Source organism: Rhinolophus sinicus, chromosome 12 (genome assembly GCF_057876585.1).
Source record: "Rhinolophus sinicus isolate RSI-liver-muscle chromosome 12, RSI-T2T, whole genome shotgun sequence".
In the NCBI taxonomy this organism is placed as follows: domain Eukaryota; kingdom Metazoa; phylum Chordata; class Mammalia; order Chiroptera; family Rhinolophidae; genus Rhinolophus; species Rhinolophus sinicus.
Genome location: NC_142512.1, coordinates 34,728,415 through 34,746,808, shown reverse-complemented (window position 1 = coordinate 34,746,808; position 18,394 = coordinate 34,728,415). Strand labels below are relative to the sequence as shown.

The 18,394-nt window shown below is 43.2% G+C and overlaps 1 protein-coding gene and 1 long non-coding RNA gene across 2 annotated transcripts in view; one reads left to right on the top strand and one right to left on the bottom strand.

Moving 5' to 3' along the window:
- CA10 (carbonic anhydrase 10 (inactive)) overlaps positions 1-18,394 on the bottom strand; it is a 451,309-nt gene that overhangs the window by 11,245 nt on the left and 421,670 nt on the right. The window contains exons 6-7 of the mRNA XM_019731018.3: positions 13,240-13,335; positions 8,694-8,766 (exon numbers count right to left, since the gene is read on the bottom strand). Coding sequence (XP_019586577.1) covers positions 8,694-8,766; positions 13,240-13,335 — 169 coding nt within the window. The remainder of the gene's footprint in view (positions 1-8,693; positions 8,767-13,239; positions 13,336-18,394) is intronic.
- On the top strand, positions 3,622-13,244 carry LOC148756538 (uncharacterized). The gene is made up of 6 exons (XR_016022891.1): positions 3,622-3,753; positions 6,500-6,587; positions 8,860-8,955; positions 10,127-10,990; positions 11,943-12,012; positions 12,943-13,244. It is a non-coding gene; the product is annotated as an uncharacterized LOC148756538 (long non-coding RNA).

The following is an 18,394-nucleotide window of genomic DNA, read 5'->3' as shown; positions in this document are numbered from 1 at the left end:
AACAAGTTTACACAGACAAGTTTATCTTAAGTAGGTCAAATTTTTGGTATGACAGTGTTGTAGTGTTTTATATGTTGGCTACATCTTTATAGCGCAAGAAAACCCCTTGGGTAATCAATAAGGACAGAATATTTATACACCATTTACAGCCCAATCTTATTCTTCCAAATGACTGTAGAAGTTGATAGCTGTGCTCTTGACTTTATGACATGCTCTGGCTGTCTATCAATTATGTCATGTTGAGTTCTTAGTCGTGGACACAATTCCCAAGCTGACTTAAAATTGTTTCCTTTTTTAAGAGAAACACTATGATGAAATACCTAGAACCGCACAATGGGGGAATCTTCCCTTAATCAGCGCTTTAACGACAGCCTCTGTTAAATGCATCGCATTTACTTATGCGGACCACTGATGAGATTTAACTTCGCCTGGCTCCCTGCTTATGCAGTTCCCATTCAAAGAGAACAATGCCAACGAGAAAAAGGCTTGGCAGTTCCAGAGATCAATACCGGACTTGCTTCTGATCAATATGGAACTGCTTGGCAATTTTCTCACATAGAATGACATTTCCCCTTGTAATCTGGGGCACATTCAACTGAAATGAAAAACGGCAATTACTAAAGCATAAAGTAATATGATTTTTTTCTTTGTTTTACACAAACAATAAATGAAAAAAAGAGCCTCCGAAAACTGGATTCATGGAGGTAAGCTGCTCCTTTTTTTGTTTTCCACTGACTTCAGTTACTACTTAGATTGCACCATGGGAAGGGGCGTGCTGCATTTCGCATTCTGTGAAAACATTTCCGAAGCCATTCACTTGAAATGAAAGTACAAGTTCAATTAAGCATAGAGAACGGCACCAGGAGCAATATGCTTCAAATCCCCAGTGATATTTCATCACGTTTAACACAGTGTCCTTCTGAGGAGCGGGTGCACAGAACACTTCCTGAGGAATGGAAAAGTATAAGGCACTTACCTACACATCCATCTTTTCGCCTGGGTGGGGGTGGGGGGCTGAAGCAAAGTTACAAACAGGCAAGGCTAAAAAAGAAGTTTTAAAAGGGGCTCATACTGGGTGTTAAAACACCATGTGGAAAATCTCTCCTCCAAAAGCCTTCAGCTGTGCCTTTATTTCCTCAGAGGAAATATAGTAAGACAATAGCCAGACCCTTTAAAATTCGGAATCTGTGATCTTTTGGATTCTTATTGGACTGAAGTTCACCATTATATGTGCTATCTATGACATGAATGGAGTCTGGGAAGCAGAAAGAGAAGCTACCAAAATGATACACTGTCCTAGGACATTGGAAGAAAGAGTTCATTTGTATGCAGTGTCCTAGTCACGAGTCCCTCTCACCCATTTAAGAATGCTCTTTTGCACTTCACTGGTCACTGGTTTCACCACTTTAAAATATCATAAAATTAAAAAAAAATAATGCTAGTTTGATGAAGTCAAGTGGATACTAAAATGATATGAATGTTACCTTTTATATAATCAGGGCTCTGTGCCTGCTAATTAATTAACACAAGGAAAACGGAGGGATATTGGCAGTATTCGAAAACATTACATTAAAAAAAATTAAAATAATTTGAGTAAATGACCAATATCTCCTCCAGCAAAATCTATTCAGAAAATCCATTTTTTCAATGTCATGATTTCAGTCCTGACCCTCAATCTGTTGAAGGGGCATTTAACTTTAATAAAATGGATTTTCTGTAGAAGACTTTGTAAATTCAACCTGAAATTAATTCAGGCTGGTCTTTTCCATTGTTGGTCTGGGTTAGTGACAGTGTTCTACAAAATTTGCTCAGACATATGAAATCTACACTTCCAAGGAAAGTCGTGGAACCTCATTAAGCCGTCACTATCAACTGCATGGGTTCACACAAAGAAACTGTGCTTCATTCAAAGTAAGCCAATGGTTGCCTGGGTGCCCTGTACTGTATTTATCTTGATCATATTTTTTATTTGGCATCAAAGTGTGACCTACCTCCCACCTTTCAGGACCATGGAGTTTCAGACAACTTAGGAACACACAAAATTATCCACCTAGTTTATAACAGTCATTGTCTGCTCAATTGCTTCATTACCATGCTTAGTCCTCACCCCAACCTTCTTAACACCAGTATTAATATCTTCACTTTATTGATAAAGAAATCGTTATCACAGAGATGTTAAGAAACTTGCCTGCAGCTACACAGCAAAGGCAGTGGTAGCCAGGAGCCCAAGTCTGCTTAGCTCCATCTCTCTTCACTAAATACTTTGTTTCCCATAGTATGGTGGGTTTCACCAGCTTGATATCTGGCTCCCCAGCCTTTTGGCAAGATTCTCCTTCTTTCTTCCTTTTATGGATTCCCTGGCATCGATTTTCTTAACTGGCTCAATACACTGATTTTGCACAATTCCCCCCCCCCCCCCCGTCATCTAATCTATCATCCAACCAAACAAATGGACTGTGTCCATGTAAACTGCTCTTTGGTGGTGACGCTTCCCTGCTCGCATGCTTGCTCTCGCCTCCTCACACCTCCTCAGCTAGTGGATGAGGCAGACACACACGAGCCTCTTCCAGGGTGGGATTTAAAAGATATCTTTAGAAATGATTTGCAGTCCTAAGTCATGAGGATTGGAGCTGCTCTTTCAAAAGTGAGGACATGTCCGCCTCTCTTCTCTATTTATTCTCACTCCCATGATTTTCCCCAAGTTTAAATGCCATCTGGATCCCAGTGACTTCCACATTTATATCTTCAATTCTCTCTCCTGAAACCCAGACTCCTATAGCCAACTGCTTACTCCACACCTTTTCTTGCATGCCCCATAGACATCTCAAGCTTGTTTGAAACGTCTAGTTCCCTTCCCACCCACAAATATACCTCAGCTACAGACTTCCCATCTCGGTTGATGGAAATGCCTTCCTTCCAGTCGCTCAGGCTAAAAACCTTGCAGTCATTCTGGACTCTTCCCCTCTGATCTATAAAGACATCTCTTGGCTCTTTCTTCAAAATAGACCAGATCGTTTCTCCCCACTGCCCCCACGTTAGCCTGGCCATCATCAGCCTGTCTCGTCATTCGGATTGCTGCTACCATCTCCCAAATCTTATCCTCTCTAGTCTATTCTTTACCAAACAAACACAGAGATCCGTTTGTCAGTGGATTATGTCATTCTCTGCTTAAAGTGTTAGATTCATTCTCCTGACAGTGGCCTCTGAGGGAAAGGCTGATGGGGACGGTAGCCATGACTTCTCTGGCTACTATGTATACCAATAATGCCAGTGCCACTAGATCCCTCTGCGTGACACTGATTTCCATCGGTGGTCCCGTGCCAGGGGACAGACAGGAGTTGCAGAGAGCTTAGGATGGCATGAGCCTGAACTTTTAAAGTGCTCTCCAGTTCTGTGGTTACTTACGTCCTTCCCGAGTGCAAACCCATGCAAAAAAGCAAAAAGATCGCTCTTCAAACTGAACCAAAGCTGGAATTAAGAGAAAGACATGCCGACACATTTCATGAAAAATGAGAGCCTTGTGGAGCCACGCTGGCCGCGCTGGCCTGCAGTCCTGTAGCTGGGAGCAGAGCCACCACTGACCCGCAGAAGCAGTGAGACCTCAATGCTTATCACTGAATGCTTGTTTATTATGCAGAAGTTGCCGACTTAATGGCCACTTCCTAGATGTGTGTCCTTGTCAATTGACTTCACTTCCTGGGGCCCTGGTTTCCTCATCTGCAAACTGGGACAGCAATCACACCTATTTTGAAGGTAGGTACTTTGTGTGCACTGGGAAAGGTACTCTCTGGAAAGCTCTTGGCACAGAACCTGGAGTACAGAAAGTGCTCTGTTAGCGTCCCCTCCATATTCCTGCAGCTCAGCCTTTTACAGAGTGGGTGCCACATCTAAGTGACGGGGCAAATCGAAGTTGCGCTGGGCTGTAAGTCTGTGTTGCAGCAGCAGAAGGGGCTCGTTGAGAGATGGGGTGGGGGTTGAGGTCACGTGTCCCTGGGTAGTGTGGTTGGGCGGCAGTGGGGGGAAATGGATTTATTTGTATCTTAGAAACAGGCAGGGCCGAGCAGGTGGTGTTGTCCTCTCAACTGGAATTCGCGGGCTGATGCCAGCGTCACCTGCTGCCTCCTGCAGAGACTCTGGAGAGACTTCCAGGCTTGTATTTCCCACCTACTGGCTGTGTCCCTGTGAGTGACTGTTTCAGAAAACCCCCTGCTTGCTGCCTGGCCAACCTTCCACAGGCTGGCTGGCTGCCTCAGGGAGTTTAGCTGGGGGGAAGAGTGCTGGCACTTTCCTGCTGAGCAAATCAATCCGTTCAGCCACAGTGTTCTGGGCATAGTGGCATCTAGGCCATTCCCATATGTAGGGGTCATCATTATCCCTGCGGTGTCACTCCTTTAGGTATGTGATAAATGTGCAACTGGGAACACCTCCATTATTCCCCAATGAGTGTAAGAGCACAAAATACCTGTGATTAGGGGGCCTAAAGCAGTTACCTCTCCCCATGGGAGTCTCTTTATCTTCCTGTATTTTCCCGTGGCCCAGACAGATAGACGATGAGGGACAGAAGGAGGAGGGGTTCCTGCTCTCTTCTATTTGCATTTCTAGAAGGGTGTCTCAAGAGGTGCTGAGGGCATTTCTTTAAATACACCTTCTGCATACACTCCTCAGCATGACATCAAGACCCTTCAAAGTCTGGCTCCAGACCATCTTTCCTGCCATTCTCTCTGCCCCATCACTGCTACCACAGGGGGCAATTCATTCCTCCATTAACTGAGGCCATCACCAATGTTTACTGGGTCTACTGTTAGACGAAGAGCTGATGAAGATACTTCCTCCCTTTGAACTCTTTCTAGTCCTTCTAATGGTCTCCTTGCTTTGGATCTTGGTCTAGAGGCTTACAATGTCCTCCCTCTTTCCTTCTCTCTATCTTTCTCCCTCCCTTCCTCTCTCCATCCCTCCTTCTCTCTGTCTCCATCCCTCCTTCTCTCTGTCTCCATCCCTCCTTCTCTCTGTCTTCCTTCCTCTCTCCTTCCTCCCTCCTTCTGTCTCTCTCCCTCCCTCCCTCTTTCCCTCCCTTCCTCTTTTCTTTCTTTCCCCAGCAAATAATTATTCATATCCAGTCCTTATTTGAATGACACCTGCTTTGTGCAACCTTGCCATGTAATTCTAAGCAGATTTTCAATAATCTGAAAGAATTATCTTTGTATTTTTAACATTGAACTTGTTACCCCAATCTTTATAATACACTATGATATGTCTGTCTCTCTAACTCTAGAATGTGGGCCTTGTGGACAGGAAACATGTTCTATTGGTCTCTCTATATCCTTGCACTCAGGAGCCACTCAATAAATATTTGCAGGGTGCGTGAACAAATGAAGGAAGGTCTTGGGTGTTAACATTGATACCCGCTTTAGCTATTGCCAGCGTGTGCCCTTCTCAGTTCCCACAGACCTCATGGGGGTGGCAGTCAGCAGGGACACTTCATTTGAAATAGATGAAGTTGAAATTTCCCTTAGCCACCAAACAGCCACCCATCATTGGTCCCAACAAGCTCTGTTACCCTGGCTGTCCAGCCCCTATTTGCACCCGAATCGATATGTGTTCCCGAGGACACCTTTCCATAGCACAGATCCACGTGGATGCTTTCTTTTTCAGCAGCAGTCACGTCACTTCATATTAATCAGACCAGTGCTGGGGGTGGGGCAGGGAGGAAAGTCCCACTAATGATGGACTCTGCAGCTGGCAATGTGTTAGATTGTGTGTTGGGACTTAATGTGTGATTTCACGGCTTTTCATGGTCTCTAAACTGCAAATTCAAGATTATTTGAAAACAGTTTATTTAATTTTCATGGTTTTTTAATCAAAAAAGTTAAAAGACTAATAATGTTTTATGGGTGGTTATCAAATGTGCTATTTGCACATGTGGCAGAAATGTCTTCCTTAGCTGAGCAAACTAAGTGTGCATTTAGAGAGGACTCCATAGGGGTACTGATGAGGAAGGGCAGGGTAGTCCTGGAGATAACTTAGTTCATTCTTTAGGTGATGCTCGTCTAGGTGGAGGGTAATTCTCCAGGTTCATTCATCACTCCCACTGCCTGTCCCCACCCCAATCTATCTCTTCATATGGAAGAGCCTTGGCAGTGAGAACCTGTGGGAAGGGCTGGTGCCTGGCCCATCTGTTTATTCAGGGAGCCTCGCCTCGTGTCAAGGGGCAAGTGTGTAGGAAATGTTTGCTGAACGAATGAATAAATGACTGAGGAAGGGTTCTCCATACACTCCCTCCAGCAGTCCAAGCTGAGACCTGAAAGCATTCACTCTGTCTTTCCCACATCACTGTGGGAAGCAGAGACAGCAGGCGTAGCTGAACTTCTCAGTGGTGGAGGACATTCCAAGGGGATGTGAGGTGTCAGAATGTTTGCACGCTGCTTTTAACTTTTGCGATTCAGAATCCTAGAGATTGAAGGACCTTAGAAACCTGAAGTTCAACTTCTTCACTTTATAGATGAGGAAACAGAGTCCAAATGAGGAAGTTCCTTGCTTAAGGACAAAGTTGGGACTAGAATCTCACTTTCCTGCTCACTCCCAATTAGGTAAATTGTTTTTCGTTTTTGTTTGTTTGTTTGTTTGTTTTGTACTGACTTCTTTCATCTCATGGTGTGTGCTGTTTCACGTAACTTTTTGCAAATTCTGAAACTTCTGGGATTGTTGTGAATGACAGTAGCACAATTTCCCTCTTTTCCCTTTTGATTTTGTACTGTTCTCTCTTTTGTGCTTAAAGATTCTAGGGATAAAACACTCTGGAAACCTAAGAAAGCTGGACAGAGTCGTCTAGATCAGTGCGTCACACATAAGATTAAGAAAGATGTCAGCAACTGCATGGGAGAAGATATTTGCAAACAACGCCTCTGATAAGGGGCTAATATCCAAAATACATAAGGAACTCATAGAACTCAACAGCAAAAAGACAACCAATCCAATTAAAAAATAGGCAGAGGACACGCACAGAAACTTCTCCCAACAAGACATACAAATGGCCCACAGATATATGAAAAAATGTTCAACTTCATTAGCTACTAGGGAAATGCAAATCCAAACCACAATGAGATACCACCCACACTGGTTAGAATGGCTTTCATCAACAAGACAAATAATAACAAGTGTTGGAGAGACTGTGGAGAAAAAGGAACCCTCATACACTGTCGTTGGGAATGTAAATTGGTACAGCTGCTATGGAAAACAGTACGAAGGTTCCTTAAAAAATTAAGAATAGAGTTACCATATGACCCAGCAATCCCCCTCCCAGGTTTCTACCCAAAAAGTTCTGAAAAATTTATCCATAAAGATATATGTGCTTCGATGTTCGTTGCAGCATTATTTACGGTGGCCAAGACATGGAAACAACCAAAGTGTCCTTAGATAGATGACTGGATAAAGAAGTTGTGGTATATATACACAATGGAATACTATTCGGCAGTAAGAAAAGATGAAATAGTGCCATTTGCGACAGCATGGATGGATCTTGAGATTATTATGCTAAGCGAAATATCAGACAGAAAAAATACAGAACCATATGACTTCACTCATATGTGGGATATAAAACTGAAAGCAACAAAGGAACAAGACAAACAAATGAAGAAACAAATACTCATAGGCACAGACAACAGTTTAGTGGTTACCAGGGGGTAAGGGGAGAGGGGGGTGGTAGAAGAGGGTAAAAGGGATCAAATATATAATGATGGAAGGAAAACTGACTCTGGGTGGTGAACACATAATGCAATACACAAATGATGTGTTATAGAATTGTATACTTGAAACTTATGTAGTTTTGTTGACCACTGTCACCCCAATAAATTTCAATTGATAAAAACCAAAAAAGAAAGAGAAGTGATAATTGACACCACAGAAATATAAAGGATTATTAAGAAACCACTACAAACAATTATATGCCAACAAATTGGACAACCTGGAAGAAATGGGTAAATTCCTAGAACATATAATCTTCCAAGACTGAATCAACGAGAAAAAAAAAATACCTGAACAGACTGATTACTACCAATGAAATCAAATCAGTAATCAAAAAACACCCAACAAACAAAAGTCCTAGAACAGATGTTTTCACAGGTGAATTTTACCAAACATTCAAAGTAGAATTAAAATCTATTCTTCTCAAACTATTCCAAAAAATTCAAGAGGAGGGACGGTTCCCAAGCTCATTTCAAAAACAGAAAGATACCACATTGGCTCCGACTGAAGTCATCCAGCGACCCAGCGACACAGAGAGGGAGATCTAGTCCAGCTTAGGGCCTCGATAGGTGCTGAGGCTGGATCCAAACTACCTGATGAATGCCTTTTCCATCCCACAATTGGCAAAGATCCCAATATGGCCAACTGACATGGTGGAGTTTGTCAGCTAGTAGAGTCTCCCGGCTCATTACCAAGCCATAGGATAACGATGACCATCATCAAAATAATCATTATCGCCATAGACAGACGTGGGTGACAAAGACAACCCAGGGTCTTGGGTTTGAAACGAGCTGCTTCTCAGCCAACCCTGACTCCGCAGAGTGACTCTCTATAGCATTAAAGGATCATGAGGCGGAAACGGGCCCTTGGAGGTCATTAGTTCTGGTTTCTGCCTTCAGACAGGAGTAACCTTTATAGAATAGTTGTTGTATAGGAAATTGAACCGTACTTACTTTTATACGTTATTCTTGTGATAGTATCTCTGTTGAGCATTCGATTAAGAAATGGGTTTGATGAATCAGAAACCTAGGGGAGAAGAGAAAATATTAATGACCGGGCAGTACTATCCCAGGATAAACATTGCCTCCACGCATTCACTTATTCATTCATATTTCCTAGGTGCCTTCCACAAGCCAAACGCTTTGATGGCTGGAAATTCAGAGATCAAAGATAGACTCTGTTCTCCAGAAACCCCAGTCTAGAGAGAGAAGACAGGTAAGTAAACCAATGGTTATAATATAGTATGAACAGTACTATGATAGAGTCACAGGTGTGATGATGTTAGAGGAGGGCCACGCCCATGGAAAATTTGGGGAGCTAAGTAAGGCATGTGCTGATTCTGGAAGGATGGGAGGAAGTGAACAGGGTGCTTTGGTGGTAGAGTGTGGAAAAGAAATAAAGGTCACGATAAGCAGTACATACAGAAAAACATGCGTGCATACACTGCCCTGGGAGAACGAGCCACGCTCAGGCAAGTATTTCAGTGTAGTTGTAGCTGAGACTACGTAACTGAGACTACATCCTCAGTTGTAGCTGAGGGTGGGAGGGGAGGCTAGCGGGGTAGGCAGGGGCTTGCTCATGTCAGGCTTTGAAAGTCTGGACACTCAATGTTAGGACATTTAAACTTTATGCTGTGGCGATGGGGAAACATCAAAGGGTTTTAAGAAGGTAGAGAGTGACATGTTAGGAAGGGGATAGTGATCAAATAGAGAGTGAGAAAGAAAGAGCACCCAGAACAGAGGTATCAGGAGATGAAAACAAATCTCTAAGAAGTAATATAGAAACTTATTATATCACTGCTCATTATTGCATAAATTGACTGTATCATAAGCCATTCCATCCATCCATCCATCCGTCCGTCCGTCCATCCATCCATCCATCTCTTCATCCAGGCATCTATACATCCATATACCCAATAAATATTTATCAGGTGCCCATTATGGGCCAAACCTTGTATTAGATGTTCAGGGATCAGTTCCCGTTTTATGCCCATACCCTTAGGTCTCCAAATTTCTTCTTTGGGAGAACAAGCCAACTGTCAAGGGACTTAAGCCAGGGGACCCCTATTTGGAGACTGTTATGTGCCCCCACATAACCGTGGACACTGTTTTCCTGAAAACCCCATTTTCCTCAGCCTTTTCCAAGGTCCCGTTGTTCATCCTAGTCGTTTCTCTCCTACCTCACTTGGCTCAGCTCTGCTCTGTAATTTATGCCTCAGCTGTTAATCGGATGTTGTGACACATCAACATTTTAAATCTGATTTATTCTGAGGTTTGGAAAAACTGCAGCAGATGATTATTATTATTAGATAAGCAACAGGTAATTTTTAGTTTGGAGAAAGCACAGACTGTTTATTTTCCTGCCATCTGTCTCTCCTTTCCCACAGTTTTCTGGGTGTGTTGTGGTGAGACACATACCAAGGGCGTCTTGGTGAGTGACAATCCTCAATGGAGTTTGTGAAAGCCCACCCACAAACCGAGAAAAGTCTGCCGTGCCCCAGAACCTTTAGTGCCAAATCCAACTTCTACTTTCCCGTCTTCTTCAGCCGTTTAAAAGATAGCCTGAAGCCACCTGTGGGTGCTGACGCACCCCATGCAAGGAGGAGAGCTAAAATACAATGTCGTGGCAGATAAGGAATCTGTCATGTCCCTTCATCAGGTGCCTTGGGCTCCTGGTACCCAGTGAGCCTGGGCAATGCTAACATTGGGACTGGACCCTTTTGAGCCGATTAAAAATAATTGAAAAATGTCCAAAGTGCATGCAGATGATTTGTGGGCTCCCGTGTGCTGACTGCGTGGGTGAGAGGATAAAATATGTAGTACTGGGTATAAGTGAGCTTAAGTGGGAAGTTAATGGTGTGTGGTTGAGCAGCAATTACAGCCAAATTTCAGTTCCCTGTGGTCATGGGAAGGATGGGGGATTAGGAAGGGACTGAGATAAAGAAAACCGGCAGATAAACAAGTCTCTTATTTTACCCAACAACTCCAACCGTCTACGGCTCAGCTATTGGCCAGGGTGACATCTCTAGGGCTCAGCTGACCCTGATGTGTGGCCTCTCATTTTCTGTTCCTGCCTATCCTGCAGGGAGCTGGGAACGGGAGGCGGAAAGATCAGAAAGAGTGGAGGCCCGTGCGAGGTTGTGGGCCTCTAGAGACCAAGGGGCCTTTGTCCATCTCCTTTCTAGGTTCCAGTGCCTAGCACAGGGCCGGCCTGAGTCCACACTCAGCCAGTGCTTCGGGATGAGTGAAAGGTGAGTCACAGGTTGGATAACTCACTGTGGAGCATCTGAAAGTTGGTTATGTTGGACAAAGCTAGAAATGCCATGGCTTACTTTGAAATCTAGACAGAAAGCTTCAGGTTCGCCCAGGGAAAGAAAGACCCTTTCATCCTCAGGGTCGGAGACATAAGTTCCGCCCAACAACCCGCAGGGAGGCAGCCAGGACCTGCGTCAGTAACCTCAGGGGAGCAAGCGTTTCTGCAAGCGCTTACGAGACACGCCAGTAGTTTGCTATTGAGGAGGCTGACTTCCTGGCATGTCCATGACCCTGTCTGCTGTAATGTGCCTGCACTTTCAGGATGACATTCTCTGGCTCAGGAGCTTCGAGCAAAGTGAGGCAAAGTCAGGGACTGAGGCTGAGGCTGAGGCACCACCAAAGGACAGGCATTGTTGGGCAGCCCACGTGGGCGTGGGAGTGGCTCCTGGAAGGCCTGGCACTGGGAAAGCCACAGGGGAGGTGAGTGCCTGGACATTCCTGACCCAATACGATGACGTATCTGCAGGCTTCATAACAGTGAGTGTGGCCTGGGTTGAACCCACCAGCTGTTATCCATGTCATGACTGGGGCTGGAGGAGGAATATAGACTTTACCCTGCGCTTGTGGGCAGCACGGGGCTATGGAGGAGATGTGTTGAAATGTCGTTTCCTCTCTTCTTCATCTCAGTGGCTTTCTCCCAGTTCTGATGGGGAGGCATAGGGGTGAATAAGGTCATTAGTATTACAGTCAAGTAAGATCTGGGTTCCTTTCCTAGATGGGCTACTTGGGTGGAGTGCCAGAGAGTCTCTGAACCATTCTTCTCCTCTGCAGGATAGAAACACCAGTGTCCACCCCACTGGTTTATTGGTATATTAGGGTTAAATGATAAAATGTATGTAAAGTACAGTTCTCAGGGCCTGAAAGTCAGGAATCTGTGTGTTATAACAGGGTCTGTGACGATGCCAACCGCTGGAGAGCAGGAACCGGTAGGACCCATTTCTTTGGGATGTCTCCTCAGGTATTATGAAAGCATGATAGCCTAAGAATATGCTTCCCTGGGCAAAAGTCCCTTCCTGTCTTTACTAATGACAAGCTAGAAGAATATGGTGCTGGTGGCCAGGGGCAGCATGTGTCACAAAGTCCCCTGCCCAATAGATAAGCTCTGAGCTGATCCAGGTGCGGGAAAGGAAGCTAGGAGGAAGCGTAGAGTCTTAAGAGGGATGACCAGGCAGAGCAAAGTGCCTGTTGCAAAGGGTGATGCTTTCGGGGAGGGACAGGGAGTCGTGCCTGGGGTGCCCTGTGCCCATTCTTCTGAAAAATGATGACGTCACAACGAGAACTCGGTTCAAAATCCCTAGAGGCAAATGCTCGATTTCTATCGACCATCTTCATGAGAGTCCAAGTTCCTATTGGGGTACTTCCTGTAACGGTCTGGGCCAAAACTTCCCGATGGGTTAGTTAGCACAGGCACTGCCAGTTTTTGGAAATGCCAGACATTGCTTTTATTCTCTTTCTTTTCCAATTAGAAAGACAATCTCTTTTTTTTTCTTTCTTCCTGTAAATTCGCATACCTGTTTCACCCTCCGTCTGTCAAAAATGTTAAAGGCAATTACCTTTTAACAAATTAGAATTGGCTTGGTAGGAGATTTGTTGTTGTTGTTGACTGTTAGAAACATGTGGAGCCGCCCTGGAGTGTCAGAAAGTGAGCATTGGTGGTCTTTGCTTAAGTTGCCCAGGGAGTGGGTGGGGGGTGCTTATGAGGGAGAGGGAGAGGGGAAGATGATACTCAGAGCAATTGCGAAGAAGCTGGAGGAAGGCAGCACCTGGAGGGAAAGGACATCTCACATTTCCTTTGTACCTCTTTTTCCAAGGGGTAGGGCTTTAATCCTGTGGGGTGTCAGTGACCCGCCCCCTCCACTTCTATTACATACTTCTGATTCTTCTGCAGCAGGTGGGACCTGAAGCCTGCCCCTGGATCTAGCACCATTTTTCGCTCTAGGACAGAAGCTGCCCGAATCCTCAGGCCCTGGTGCTCTGAAATGGAACCCATCGTTTTTGCATCTCACTGGGAGGGACCTCATTTTTCATAAATCTCATGGATATAAAAGTCACCACCCTGCAGCTTTTCTTGGGCACAGACACCACACCTTGTTGTCATTTCTAAGCTCCAACTGGACTGTAAGTGGATATCCTGATTGGGGTGGAATGACAAGAAGAGAAGAATGAAGGAATGCTAGACACTTACTTTTATAAATATAGAAACTACCACCAATCCATTTGGGCTCTTTGCAGCTTCTGTGACATTTGTATATAATTCATGGTTATAGTGGATGAGCTGCACCTGGCAGGAGGGAAAAAAACACCACAATAAGAACAACAATCTGGCATTAAAATGTGTGAGGCACAGCATATTCACCCTACATAAAGGTAAACTGTAAAGTATATTGTAGAACAACGGGAAAGATAGTATTGTAACTGAAAGGATTTGGGGGATGTGTGTGTCTCTCTGTGTGTAAAATGCATTCATACACACATATACACGTACATATACAAAAATACCCATACATATTTGCAAATGTTTTCTGGTAACAGTTGTGTCTTTCATAAGTTCAGTGCCCATCTGGCTCTGGCTCCATCTCAGGACATTTCCCCTAAAGTGTGTGTCAAATGAATTTCCCTTATTAGGAGTAAAACTGCCCTGCAGGGGCCGACATGCTTTCCCCGGCTGCACCAACATCTGCCACTGGCAGGAGTAAATATTCCTCATGGCCTCTGGGAGAGCCGGGAATTGTTAGATCCTGAGTCAGCCCAGTGACCTCTGAGAGGAAACTGGTGAGCCTGCAAGAAGTAGCGGTCCTGATGGAGACAGAGCTGATGGCATAGACTCTCGATGCACCAGCCCATGCAGGTCATTGATTGTGCAGGGCTCAACTTTCTCTGTGTTCAATTAAGATCAGCAATGCCCGTTGAATCCTTGTGCAACAGGCAGTGTGGGTAACAAAAGGAATCTTGGGCCTGGGCTCCAGTGAAATACCCTGTTTCCCTGAAAATAAGACCTAGCCGGACAATCAGCTTTAATGCGTCTTTTGGAGCAAAAATTAATATAAGACCCAGTCTTATATTATATTATGTTATATTATAGAAGACAGGGTCTTATAATATAGTAAAATAAGACCCAGTCTTACATTAATTTTTGCTCCAAAAGACGCGTTAGAGCTGATTGTCCGGCTAGGTCTTATGTTCAGGGAAACACAGTAGGTTTTACCTCTGTTACCCAATTGGGGCAAAAAAAACAATAACCTCTTAAAAAAAATTGTGAAACATAGCATACATTTATATGCACACTAATGCAGCACCAATTTTGAGCTGCATGATGGTTACCCCACCTCACTGAGACTTGACTGCTTCCTCTGAAAAATGATTATAATTATCGCTTCTTGGAATTCGTTTCAGGAGTGTGGTTTTAAACAGATTTTTAAAAACAGTATGGAAGTATAATGTTTGTAACAAAGTAAAAAACAGAAGTAAAAAAGCTCATAGTCCCCCTCCGCCCCCTCTGTCTAAGCCCATCCTGAACATGACTATTAACAATTTAGAATAACAATATTTTTCCAGATGTTTTAGTGCTTATAAATCACACACATGTAGGGCTTAAAAAACGATATGGGGTAAATTCCTAGAAATGTACAACTTAACAAGACTGAATCAAGAAAAAATAGAAACCTAAACAGATGAACAGAAATAAGGAGATTCAAGTAGTAATCAGAAATCTCCAAACAAAGAAAAGCCCTGGAACAGATGGCTCTGCCTGTGACTTTTACCAAACATTCAAAGGAGAATCCATACCAATCCTTCTTAAACTCTTCCAAAAAAAAAAAAAAAAAAAGGGAACACATCCAAACTCATTTTATGAGGCCAGCACCATCCTGATACCAATGAACACAGATGCAAAAATCTTCAATAAAATACTAGCAAACCAAATGTAACAGTACATTAAAAGGATTATATGCCATGACCAATTGGGATTTATTGGGATGCAAGGATGGTTCAACATATAGAAACAGTCATTTTGATATACCACTTTAACACAATGAAAGGTAAAAACGACGTAATCACCTCAAATAAATCCAGAAAAAGCATTGGACAAAATTCATTATTCATTCATGATTAAAACGATAAAAAAAAGATATAGAAGGAATTTAGCTCAACACGATAAAGGTTACATATGAAAAACCCACAGCTAATATCATAATTAATGGGGAAGAACTGAAACCTTTCCCTTTAAGATCCAGTACAAGGCAAAGATGCCCACTCTCTTGCCACTTCTATTCAAATAGAACTAAAAGTCCTAGACAGAGCAACTAGACCAGAAAAAGAAATCAAAGTCATCCAAACTGGAAAGAAAGAAGTAAAATGATCTTTGTTTGCAGATGACATGATCATATATGCATGACACATGCATCATATATGTAGAACACACTAAAGACTCAATAATAACAAAAAACTTAAAGAGCTAATAAATGAATTCAGTAAAATTGTAGGATTCAAAATCAACATACAAAAAGTTGGTAGCATTTCTAAATGCTAACAATGAATTATCCAAAAAGGAAATGAAAACAATCCCATTTACAATAGCAAGAAAAATAATAAAATACTTAAACAACCAAAGTGAAGACTTGTACACTGAAAACTGTAAGACATTGATGAAGGAAATTAAAGAAAACACAGATAAATTGAAAGACATCTCATGTTCATGGCTTTTAAGAATTAATATTGTTAAAATGCCCAACAACTCAAAGTGATCTATGATGCAATCCCTATCAAAATTCCAGTGGCATTCTTTACAGAAATAGAACAAACAATCCTAAAGTTTGTATGGAACCACAAAAGACCCCAAATAGCCAAAGCAGTCTTGAGCATGAAGAACTAAGCTGGAGGCATCACATTTTCTGGTTCCTAAATACATTACAAAGCTATAATAATCAAAACAGTATGTTGCTAGCATAGAAGCAAACATGAAGACCAATGCAACAGAATAAAGAGCCCAGAAATAAATCCACACATTTATAGTCAACTAATCTTTGACACAGGTGCCAAGAACACACAATAGGGAAAGGATAGTATCTGAATAATCGATGTTGGGAAAAGTGGATACCTACATGCAGCAGAATGAAATTGGACCCTTATCTTATACAATACACAAAAATCAACACAAAATGAATTAATGACTTATATGGAAGACCTGAAACTGTAAAACTACGAGAAGAAAACATAGGGATAAAGCATCTTGACATTGGTCTTGGCAATGAGTTTTTGGTCATGACACCAAAGCACAGGCAATAAAAACAAAAATGGACAAGTGGGATTGCATCAGACTATGCTTTTGCACAGAAAAGGAAACAACCAAAGAGTGAAAAGGCATCCTACAGAATGGGAGAAACACATCAAAACATCAAGTTGTATACCTTAAATATATACAATTTTTTACATAAAAGCTATCTCAGTAAAGTTATTTTAAAAATAAAAAAAGGGAGGGGGGACCCAATAGGAATGGAATCACTTATAATCACGATCCTGAATTTGGGTTTTTAAAATTTAAAAATAGTTCGTGGCTATCTTTCTAAGTCAATGTGTACAGACCTACCTAAGCCTTTCTAGTAGCTGTAGACTTCTCCATGGCATGAAAGCCCCATAACATAGTTAACCATCCTCTCACTAGCTTCCAGGTTGTTTCCATCTTTCTGTCTCTTTGTAAACAAGGTCACAGCGAGCCCAGCATATATCTTTCTATAATGGTGTTTGCATTTTTCACAGGTTGATTTGAGAATCTAATACGAGAGTGCATGTAAAAGTGATTTGTGACTCTGAAAGTATGAGTGTTTGTTATTAACAACATCCTGTATTGCGTTAAAAAAGGTGAAATTTCGGAAGTTCAGAAAGTCAATTGTTGAAAGAGGTGCTTTTCCTTAATCTTTGTAAAAACCACCTCTAACACAGTGGATTGTCACTTTCCCTGTATATCCAGATCACCTGGGTGCTTTTAAAACCCACCTGTGTTTGTCCCTCCCATTCTGATTTAATTGATTTGAGGGGTGGGAATAGGGAATTGGTATTTGTTAAAAGCTCTCCAGCTAGAAGGCAGCTGGAGGGGAGAACCCGTGCAACATAATCGATGAGCATCAATATCCCATCAGAGTGCCTTGACTCTGAGAATATCCTGTGCCTCTTGAGTCAGTGGAGTTTCTCATGGAGGGAGCACATGCGATTACAGCTCTTGTAATGTCCTATTTGCTTATTGCTTTTTCACTTCTTGTGAGTTTTGCCAATGTGGCAGATGGTTATACATCAGCTACTCTGCCATCAGAAGGGCGACCACAGGCAGGGGCTGGTGAATACAGTCTGCCTGAGCCGGACTGAGGCCAGGCAAGTTTATCAGACCTATGCTTATCAATTGTTCCTGTCCCCTTCCCACTCCCCCCCCCCCCACACAGCCAGGACTTTCTGCAGGTGGAGAAGTGTTGCCATGTGGCAAAACCAGGAGCTGTGGGGGATCTGCCACACCTCCTTTCAGTGTTGAGTAAGCTTCTTAGAATCAAAATATATCCTGCCATCTGCTGAGGTCTTCCCACCAGGTGACCTACAAAGCCACCTGGGGATGTGCCAGTGCTTCAAGGCAAGCATGTTCTGAGAACTATGCCTCAGACTGTAAGCAGTGGAAAGCAATCCAGGGAGGGGTCCTTCTCTCCAACTTAAAGACTGAAAAGGGCGGGAAGAAGGCTCCTGGGTGTCCTACAGGGTGGGATTCTGTAGGAGCCAGGGGCTGTGAGAAAGGGGCTGGCAAGTACAGGAGTGACGTGTGCTCTGCTCTAAGCTCAGGTTAACACATTTAGAATTTTGGTCTGAAGTCTTGCTTCCTCTTTGTTCTAAGGTAAGTTGGCTAGGATTCTGATACCATAAATTTTGGTGTCTATTAGGAGTTGGTGGATGGACTGCCTCTTGTATTAGGTTGAACCATATGAAATTGACTTTTTGATCTATACGACTGGTGATTTTATCGAGTTACCATCATTGTAAAATAAAGCTATTTTGAATACAGCAATCCTTCCACCAACTCCCCCACCCCCAAACTAGAGGTTAAAATGATGACATAGCGCTTTGCTGCTCAGTGCGCAGTGGCCGGCAGCATCAGGGAGCTTGTTAGACGAGCAGAATCTTGAGCCCTGCCCTACATCTCCCGAATCAAGTTCTGCATTTTAACAAACTCCCAGTGATTCTAAGGCACGTTACTAGTAGCTGAGAAGTTCAGGTCTAGCAGATCCTCTTGGCAGGTTAGCAGAGCCCTGTGTTGTCTGGCGGATCACCCCTCTTCCAGTTCAGTTTCTTTGGGTTAAGAGGTGCAC